This window comes from Gymnoscopelus microlampas (assembly GCF_963454915.1).
Source record: "Gymnoscopelus microlampas genome assembly, chromosome: 7".
Taxonomy (NCBI): Eukaryota; Metazoa; Chordata; class Actinopteri; order Myctophiformes; family Myctophidae; genus Gymnoscopelus; species Gymnoscopelus microlampas.
In genome coordinates this window covers 40,238,936-40,249,802 of record NC_139944.1, presented here as the reverse complement: position 1 = coordinate 40,249,802, position 10,867 = coordinate 40,238,936, and the positions used below count along the sequence as shown (strand labels likewise).

Sequence of the window (10,867 nt, the reverse complement as noted above, 5' to 3'; positions counted from 1 at the left end):
GTGTGTGTGTGTGTGTGAGAAAGAGAGATTTTGTGTCTTTTAACGGTGTGTATCTTGATCACTTGTTACACCAGTCAGATCTGGTTTGTTACGCATTCCTTCCATGCTCACATTAAACCAGCAGTGCAGACAGAGAGAGAGAGAGAGAGAGGGGGGAGGGAGGAAGGAGGAGTCAGTGCCATGCAAATAGGAGCATATGTTGTGTGTGTTAGAAACTCAGTGCCTGTTTTAGGGAAACGGCTACCAGCAACAAGCGGAGGGTGTGAACAGGACAGACAGCCACCTCCCTATACATGTAAGCCCTGTTTAATATTTCCTGTGAAAACGTTTAATAACATATTCTTTGTGCAAAGAATCCAAAGTGCAAATCTGGTTATAACTTAAGTATTGACAACATTGTCTCATGTTGGGAATAGGGTAAAGGCTTTTCACTTTAACTTCTCTTACTGTTCAGTTTCACAAAAAAACATATGGTTCTGTGAAATTTCATAAGCCTGTATTTTTACGCTTGTATTTCTTTTCCTCACAAGCGAGTGTGTTAGCTTTTGCATTCCTTCACTTTTCTCCACAGTTATTCATGAAACCGCCCTTTGGGTGTTTTGTTTACTATTCAAGGCTGACCATGCATGCTCTTTTCTTTCACCCTACTTTTTTTATTTGTTTGATTGTCTTTCTACTGTGGTAAGTAGTAAGCCTTGCCGAGCCATGTGGCCCATAGGGCCGGAGCCTGTCTGTTGTTTCTGTAGTCTTAAGCAGCTTGATGTACAAGTACACCCCCTGGACATGACGCTAGTATGTCACAGGGACTTACCCCAATCCGACCGTTGATGCTGAGTGCCAAGCAGGGAAGAATTGGGTCCCATTTTTATAATCTTTGGTATGACCTGACCAGGGAATCAAACCGGGAACCTCCCAGTCGTCTCAGGGCGGACACTCAAACCACAAGGCCACTGAGCTGGTGGTGATACAGTCTAAATTCAGATGCACATCATGTGACATTGAGTTGGCGATCATGCAAACTTCTAATTCTATTAAATGTTAGTCTGTTATTTTATGTTCACCTTGGTCATGAAGAAAGTATGAGGCATGATGTTGGGCATAACGATACTTCTCTTTATTGTATTGTCTATGTACACAAGGTCATTGAAATCCTCCTAGTTACACTTACACATAGTCTCCTCAAACATACAGTAACTATGTGTGAGGAGAGGGTTCAGAGCGTAGTGTCTGCCATAGTGTCGTAGTGCATTTCAGTGCCCCTGGAGAATTTTGGGGGTTCAGTGTCTTGCTCAAGGGCATTGTGGGTATAGTAGATGCAACTTTTCAGCCACCAGCTCACAACTGGAATACACAATTGGAATGTCAGTGCTGGAGATTGAACTAGTGACCTTTCGGTTACATGGCCAGCCTCTTTACCTCTAGGGCATCCTGCCTCCCCCTTTCTTTAAGATGAAGGGTTAAAAGAATGCAGTTATGGAAGTTGTAAATATGACTCTTTAGTTAACTAACCACAGTTCTGTTAAGCAGCTTAATTTGAACAAACTTCATAAAGAATGTGGTCTTGGCAACAAGTTGTGTCTCGCATTTCCTGTAGAGACGAAAGTATTGCCCACTGGCTTTTACCTCACAGCTCTTAAAGGGCAAGACCACTTTGGTAGAGGTTTGGGTTGTGTAGTTACCTTGCCATGATGTAACTCCAAAGGTGGACAAGAAATACAAAATAATTGCTCCATTGATTAGAAATTGATAATTCTAAATATACTCATTGACTTACATTGTACGGTGAAATAGCTCTCAGAGTCACTCTTTTAGCACGTAAACGAACACAAACAAAGCTGATTCAGACAATATAGAACATCACCAAACCTCTACCAAAGTGGTCTTGCCCTTTAACCCTCAGGCATTTACCACACAACTCAAAGTCCAACTAAAGAGGCATTACCTCAGAGGACCCATCAAAACCGCTCATCATGTGAAGTTGCATCAGAGATGAGTGATCCATGTGGTCTCACAATTGACTGGAAGATTCTTCCCACAGGAGAATTCTTTGTGTATTCCTCTTTTCTTCCTCACTTTTCCCTTTTGCTGCCACCTCCCTCCTCTCAAGCCATGCAAGCTAAATTCTAAAAATGGCATACAGTCTATTTGGGGCATAGTTAATAGAAATCTACTGATAACAATCTGCTGTTGTGATCTGTGTCTAAACATTTTTGTATTTCTTGCTGACAAATGGCATTCTGTTTTGGTTGATATGATGTGATATTGATGAGTTGGCGGTTGGGGTGTGTGTGTGGTTTGAAGCTTTGAGTAGTTCTGGCAGTGGCAGATGAATGATAATGACCAGGAGAGCACTATGAGTGTCATGCTGCATAGTAAGCACCCATCTCATTATCTCTGCACAAAAGGAGCAATGAAGGTAGCGATGAGAGCTGCTTTCTCTTTATGTAGATTCCCTTGTCACTGTTTCTATTTCCTACATTGATGCATCTTGGAAGAAAATGACAGGGTTTACCTGTATGTTCATGTCATAATGAATGTTTGTTGTTTACTCTGTCCTGTATGCTCTAGGACGGATGTGGCTGACTCTTATAGCTGTACTGGAGGGGCGTTCTTGGAAGAAAATGACAGCGTATACCTGTATGTTCATCTTATAATGAATGTTGGTTGTTTACTCTGTCCTGTACGCTCTAGGATGTGGCTGACTCTTCTTTATAGCTGTACTGGAGGGGCGGTCGTGCTGTATGCGCTCTACCGCTGGGTGATTCCCACCGCTGTGCAGCATCATGCAGGATTAGCACTCATGTGGCACGATGGCATCGTGGAACGACTGCTGGACACAGTGACCCGAACAACGCGTCCACAGGTGGGCTTTGAAAATACTTAAAAAGAAAATACAATTCAAGAAGCGCACACCTCATAGTGTGAGGTTCAGACACTATAGGAAAGCACCAATGGCTATTATGCAAAAAGAAGTGAGTCGTATTTTCGATCATGGAAAGAGCAGTTGATGAAACACAGCAAGTACGTTTTACTGTACAACTCCCACTATACCTTCCTAGTGTAGATTAAAGTTCCTATTAAATCATGTTATTTATCGGCTTGTTTGGGCTTAGCCAGACTTCAAAAACTACTAGGGCTGAACATTCAGTAACATAAAATAAAATCTTCAGTGTTAATTTAGCTGTGTGAGAGTGCATAACATACTTGTAACATTTGGGTCTATTTTTACAATGAGAATGAATGTAACACTGAGGATTTACTGTGTGAATACCCTTTGTTGTTCCATACAGCATGTAACACGAGACATAAAAATATTGTTGAGCATGCTGGTGGGCCTTAACAGAAGCAAACGTGACATAGTAAACTGCAGATAGTGTTTCACCAATGTAGTAATATGGGTCCATACACATGGAACACGCTTAAATGGAGCAGTGGCTGCAGACTGTAAATCACACCGTGTTAAAAGGAAGTTGGGCAATATGACACAATATTACTTAAAGGTGATATAACAATATTTTTGGACCAGTGATATAACAATATTTATGGACCAGTGATATCGCAATATTTATATTATCACTACTTATGGACCAATTGTCAACATTGATGTCTAATTTTCGGTCAAATTCCTTACACAGTGCCTATAATACTTTATACAATATGTGTTATTATTATTTTATGCCATCAGCACTAATGACAGTGACAAAAAAATGTTGATGCTTTTTAAAATCACTTACATTAAAGGTAGATCAACAGTTAAGGGACACCTTCAGATATTTAAATACTAGTCCATATCTAGACAATATAATTAATTAGCTTACTCTGTTCTCTATAATTGCTAGTTGTATACTGTACTTGGTACAATATTGTCAAATCAAAAACTTCAAAACTAGGTGTATTTGGAATGCTCTGGAAGCCTTTCTATTGTTAAATATGAAATTAAATGTATATTTAAGAGTTTACCATGGTGGACTTATTCCACTTCTGATCACAAAATTATGTTTTATGAATGTTGGGGGTGGGGCAGATTGAGCTGTTCAAACACTACTAGGTGTATTTGCAATGCTCTGGAAGCCTTTCTACTGTTAAATGTATATTGAATATATAAGTATCTTTGTATTTGTTTAGCATGGTGGACTTACTCCTGACTCACTCCTGATCACAAAATGTTTTATGACTGTTGGGGGTCCGGCAGATTGAGCTGTTCAAACATTGCTTTTTATACTGCTGACCTCTTAAGTTAGTATCCAGAAATGTACACACATACATAACACACATAGAGAACTGTGCAGAAGATTTTGTCAACCTATTTTCCTTTACTTTGTTGAAAGACTAATTTCTTCATCTTAAAATTAAACATTTTGTGTAGTTCATTATAATCTAGATTTTGATTTAATAAGTCATTTTATATGTGTTCCTTGTTGGGGTATATTAAGAGACATTTTAGAGAACTCTGCATAATTTGATTTTGACATTTTGAAAGAAGAATGCTGCCATGGATGCTTCAAATTAGCTCTGTAAGCTGTCACAAGACCAGTTCAGAGGAAACCAGATGAAAAACATGTAATTTACATTTGGTGAACACTTTCATTATTGTGAGTGCAGATGTTTTTTTAATATGGGTAGCTCAAATGGAAAGCCACCCAGCAGTTGTGTCTCATTTCCTCTTTTCTGCTTTGTTTCTCTATCCTTTATTTTTAGCTCTGCTAGTCGCGAGCCTATTGTATGTCAGTCGGTTAGTCCTTAAATCCAACACTTTGGTCCCAAACAACGTTTCTTGAAAACTACTGCCGGGATTCCCATGAAATCTTCTGTGCAGCGTCATGAACCTCAGAGGATAAACTCTACTGATTTTGGTGACACGGTGGCCTTTGCTTTAGTGCCAACATCAGGCCAAATCTCAAAATGGGTAGAATACTAATAAAACTTAATGCGCTCAGCAGGGATGAACCCTACTAATTCCACCAAACCTTCTACATGCACACAAGATATCTCGGATTCTTAGGGGTGGATTGCCATGAAACTTGCTGAGTGCATCCAAGCTTCATGAAGGAACTATTTGCATGATCCCCTGACCTTTCTTCTTGTGTGCCCCTCAGGCCAAATCAACTTTCAAGTTTGCACACAAGATATTGCATATTGTAATGGGCTCACTGGATAAAACCTATTGATTTTGGTGGCCTTATGGCTTTTTTTCTAGCTAGGAGCTGTTGGTGCATTTAGACTCTTTTGGAGACCTATCTTCTGCCAGGTGCAAAGCAGCACTGGGTGCAGCGCAACTATCATTGCTAATTTCCACCGACGTAGATGTCGTTTTTAGACCCAATGCCCACGTTGTCTAAATAGGCGACCAAATAATCTTACAGCAGCTCGGCCATCATTTGTCCATCTTCTTTCCAGGTGATATTTGGGTGAGCAGGGAGCTTTTGATTCCCCCACATCTCCTGACATCATTATATCACATTTTTATTGGTATTCCCATATATGGTAGAAAACAATTTTCCTCAGCAGTTTGTGTCTCCTCCGAATCCTGAATCCTAAATCCATCATTTAATTAACGGTACACTATGATGACAGTGCAGCGGCTTTTTAAAGGTAATGGGAGCCACCCTCTAGTTGGTTTAATTAATGTAACACCCAAAACACACCCATGAGTAATTCAGTCTACTGTAAATACAACCCTTTGTGCCGTGCACCGACCTTTAGCACCCAGATAAGTGAAGTCTATTTGTCTAACTAGCAAAATTGAAGGGGAATTCATTATTTTTCACGCCCTGTGCCGTAGATCATCTAAATGGGGCCCTTAGTCTTGTTTGTCTATATACACTGCAAATAGGCTATCACTAATATTTGTTGCTGTTCAGCATCTAATTTCTTGTATGTGCAAAAATACTGCTACTACTACTACTAGTAAATAATTCTGGTTCATAGGTTAACTTATGTGATTTGTTGTTCAGGTGGGGTAGGGCATAAACTACAGTGTAAAACACACGTTTTATGTTTCTTTCCACATCTGCTTCATTCAGAGGATCCTACATGCAGTACAGAAAAATGCCACTAGAGGTGACCCTCGGAGTGTGGTAAAAACCATTGACGATTACTGCAAACATACAGAATGGGCCATGAACGTGGGGGATGAGAAAGGTATTGATGTTTACTATTTGCCTCCAAGTTTTTATTTTTTCCTCATAGTCATTTTCATGTTTTAATATCCTTACCCTTAACTGTTTTGTGTGTGTTTTTGGCACAGGGTCCATTCTAGACTCTGTGGTGTGCGAGGTGGCTCCTAACACAGTGTTGGAACTTGGAACCTACTGTGGCTACTCGACAGTGCGTATAGCCAGCCTGCTTCCCCCTGATGCCAGGCTGTTGACTCTTGAATTTAACCCCAACTATGCTGCTGTTGCTCGTCAAGTCATTGCTTGGGCAGGGCTGGAGGAAAGGGTAAGAGCTGATTTGGCCTAGTTACTAAATCAATTGTGAATGAAGTAGGCTAAACAGTAGACTACTGCCTACAGCCTACTGTAATGCATTTGCAATGCAGAGAGAGGTGGGGACTCGGGAGTCAAATTACTTGGACTCAAGTGTGATTAAATCACAATATTTGAAACTTGACTATCAGTATAATTATTTGATACTTGATTTGGATTTAATAGCTTGTGACTTGATTTTGATTTTACTTTGATTACATGTTCAGAACTTCTTGACAGTAAAAATGTCTTGCATGCACAGCGCTGAAAAGTCCACATGTCTTTATATTGCATAGACTTGATTTAGACTGGATTTGACTTGAGATTTGTGCCTCAAGACTAGAGACTGACTTATGACTCAAGTTAAGTTGACTTTATCATACCACTGCTGTAAAGTAAACCTACAAATTTGTTTACACTACAGGTCCATTTAATTGAAGGGGCATCTGGGGATTGGATCCCTAGGATGAAAGAACACTTTGGAGTTGATACGTTTGACTTGGTTTTCATCGATCACTGGAAGGATCGCTACCTTCCTGACACAAAATTACTGGAGGCAAGTCTAAAAGCTTATATTAGATTGAACTCTTCACTCTTCATCCACATACATTTTGTGACACCAACTTTCCTTTACCTCAGGAGTCTGGTCTACTCAGGGAGGGTAGTGTGCTGTTGGCAGACAACGTTGTTTGCCCAGGAACACCTGACTATCTGGAATACATCCGAGGATCCCCACGTTATGAAAGCCACTACTTCAAATCTCACCTGGAGTACACCAAAGTAGAGGATGGCTTGGAGAAGTCTGTTTTCTTAGGGTAGATAAAATAATATTGTCACTCCCAGTTTATGACAACTCCATTGAAAGTGAACATTGTATTTTCTATCTGGTTATTAAACAGGGTAATATAGACCAATTTGTATGGGGAAATTCCCTTTTTTGCATTTTGTATAAAGCATAACCCGGACAGTAAAAACATTTATTGAAAAGAATAAACCCACGTCACGTGTGTGCTTTATTTAGAAGGCAATTCACTTTATTAATAAATAAAATGACTTTCTGGAGCCAGAGGGAATATTAATATGCACTGTAACACATTATACAGACATCTCATGATGTCATGTCACACTGGATGAACAAGAGCTGGTGAGATGCTGACAGAGGTGGAAATAGGGTCCACAGTGTTTTAGTGCGCTTGGAAAACAGGAATGAAAGCTTCTTTTCTGTAAGAATCAGAATATGGAAGAAACTAAAGCGTAGATTTAAGCCCACTTGTTTTCCGCCATAAAGGTCTTCTTGGGGCAAAAATGCCTCTTCTCATCTAAAAACAAATAGCTTAGTTGTGGGACTTATGAGTCATAGAAACTCTATGACACATAAGTCCCACAACTAAGCTATTTGTTTATGATAGAATGCCAGATTATTAAAATATTTAACAAACATTATAGAAAACAAAATCAGCATGATGGCACACACAGTTCTTAACAGGATTTATCAATACAATAGCTTTGTAATGTGAATTCTGTTTTGTTTATTCTTTTGAGATTATCACTTACATGAATCCCATGATGTATGGTAAGAAATCAGTACTTAGTTAAATTGGTGAATATATTATTACATAATTGCTCTTTATATGTTTGTATAATTGACAATAATTTATATTAGTACAATCACTACAATGTGTCTGGTGGTATCACTTCCGATTGAGGGAGCTGTGATGTGATTTCTACATTCATCCAGTGGGTGTCAGTAGCAGACGATGGCCCAACATTCTGACTGAAAACAAATGGATGAGAAGCCTTTCCATTTGCCTCAATTTCTATTTGATTTGAATAATTTATATTGATAAAGTAATACATGTTGGTTTTATTTTATCCACTTAATACATTGTTTAAATTCTCTGATCCAGAGTTAGATGAACAGACAGGATTTTGCAGTGCATGTACACATTTCTGAATCATTTGCTAACTGAGCCAAGAGTTTAAAAAAAAACATACCCTCACCAGAGACTGAAATCAATAACACATTTAAGTGGAAGTTTGTTGTTTGGTACTGAAACATTTCTGCTGCTCTGATAGTGTACAACAACCCTAACATTAATATTACCTGGTGTGCGTGTGTGCGTGCGTGCGTGTGTGTGTGTGTGTGTGTGTGTGTGTGTGTGTGTTCAGCTTGTGTGTGTTACGGTGTGAATCAAATCACTGCTCATCTAATGTGTGTGTGTGTGTGTGTGTGTGTGTGTGTGTATATATGCTGGGGGGGGGGGGGTCTGTGTTTGATTTCACTGTATGAGAAAAATATGGGCTAGTCCACCTAGAGCTTTCTTCACAGACGGCCACATGATAATCCCAATCTGTGGCCATTAGTGCACTGAGAGGGAGCGAGAGAGAGAGGTTCCACTAGATAGAAAGAGAGGGGGGAGTGTCAGAGAGAGAGGGAGTGAGGGGGGGGGGGGCTTTTAAGGGATTTGACAGCGATTTGTAGAATCTCACTGCTGCAATGTTGTGCTTTTCTTCCATTTGTCCGTGAATCTGCCATGATGCTATACCTCAGCATTTTAATTTTGTTTTTATGAATTAAACATTTGCATACTTTTTTAGATAATTTCACTTATTTTGGGAAAGCCCATAGCCGCCCTGACATGACAGAGGACTTACTATTCCAAAGGAGAGGAAAGCATTGCCTCTAAATGTGTTCAACTATTGGACCGTGGAAAAAGGCCTGCATGGGAGTGAGTGCTCATCACATGGATGAAATCAGGACCAGTAAGTGTGGGATGGGAAGGTAAGAACATTTGTTTTATCAATTATCTCTGCCAGGAAACACTACAAAAACACTAAAATCTTACACAGTAAAATCCTGAGTTTTAATCTAACACCCACACGCACACACCCACACATACATGTATCATTTACTAATACTGCATGGCATTTACATGTATCATTTACTAATACTGCATGGAGTTTGACTAATTCGGTCTTTCCACACATTATTTAATCTCTGCAAGACCCAGGAATATCAGACTGTAATGAGCTGGATGCTGTAACAACAAAAACTTAATTTATCAAAGAGATTGTTACTCTTAATTATGGGTATAACCATTACTGTATTTGTAGCTGATATAAGTCCTTTTTTTAAATCAAGAAATGTGTCTCATCACTTGATGTCTGTTTTGAAATATTTATTCTCTGTCATCCTGCATGCTGTGTGAAATATTCCCTTTAGCCTCAGCTGGACAGCTCTATCTAATATTTATTTTTATATCATTTTTTATGTTTATTTCATGTTACATTTGCTGGTGCTTTCTGGTGCTCCAAAATGAATGCACTTCTGTCTAATAACTTCTAAAGGGTATAAAATGTTTTACAAACTTTGTTCCCCAATATAGAAACAATCTTTAATAAGAAATCATATTAAAGAGTGCACTGGTGATTTTATGCACTCTGTCATCACATCATTTATTGATTCATGTATAATTAATAATTAATCATATTAATTAAACTAAATTAGCTAAATTATTAAAGCAGCACTATGTGACTTTCCTCTTCAACCCTGGATTTGAACCCGGTTTCCTGCTTAAGTGCAGAATTTCTTTTACCATTGAGCTAATATTGAGCTGCTTGCTCGGGGGATAAATTGAATCTTGATCATCAGATTCACCGTCAAGATTCATGTCAGATCCTGTGTCTAGGTGAGGCATGACCTTTGACACGATCTAAATGTCTCAATAGAAGAGAAGGGATACAAAATACAATCACCCCGGCCCGGACGGCTGGCATAGCGGTCCGGGCACCTAGGCTGCTAACGCAGCCTGACAGCGTGTCGCAGGTTTGAATCCCGATCCCAACGACCTTTGCTGCGTGTCACTATCCAATAAAGAGAGAGTCTTTAAATATCTTTAAAAATGTTTTAACTTGGGCAGGGCTGGAGGAAAGGGTAAGAGCTGATGTGGCTTAAATAGAAGTTATATTGTATTAACATACGCTACTATACAGATTGGACAACATTACATTTTATTCATAAAAAAAATAGTTACATAGTGAGGCTTTAAGTAAACAATTATTTAATGTACGATTATAATAACATGTATTTACATAATATTCTGCCACTATGTGATTGTCCCTAGGGGTCCAAGGTAAATGAGGGGGAAGCCTGGTGCCGTAACGCAGTTACCTCTGGTGAATATTGCCATGACAACCATACAGACCCAGTTGCCCATGCCGCGCTGTCGGCATGGTGCACCGTTTCACTTGAAGACGTGGCTTTGGCTTCTGTGGATGCTGCTCCTGGGTCTGGGCACCTGCTCAGCGGCCAGTCAGGGCACCCAGCCTCACTCCATCAAGATCGAGGGAGACATCATAGTGGGCGGCCTGTTCCCCGTGCACTCTCGGGGGCCGGCCGG

General features: G+C 39.7%; 1 protein-coding gene across 2 annotated transcripts; it reads left to right on the top strand.

Moving 5' to 3' along the window:
• Nucleotides 1–163: 163 nt before the first annotated feature.
• Nucleotides 164–7,529, top strand: comtb (catechol-O-methyltransferase b). Of its 2 annotated transcripts, XM_084062942.1 has the most exons (7): nt 214–295; nt 2,569–2,637; nt 2,692–2,863; nt 6,024–6,141; nt 6,248–6,441; nt 6,892–7,023; nt 7,107–7,529. In XM_084062942.1, coding segments are annotated over exons 1-7 (867 nt in total). In that variant the 5' UTR covers nt 214–293; the 3' UTR covers nt 7,287–7,529. The 2 variants fall into 2 exon arrangements, with proteins under 2 accessions (XP_083919069.1, XP_083919068.1); XM_084062943.1 differs by lacking the exon at nt 2,569–2,637 and having other exon boundaries at nt 164–295.
• Nucleotides 7,530–10,867: the final 3,338 nt, after the last annotated feature.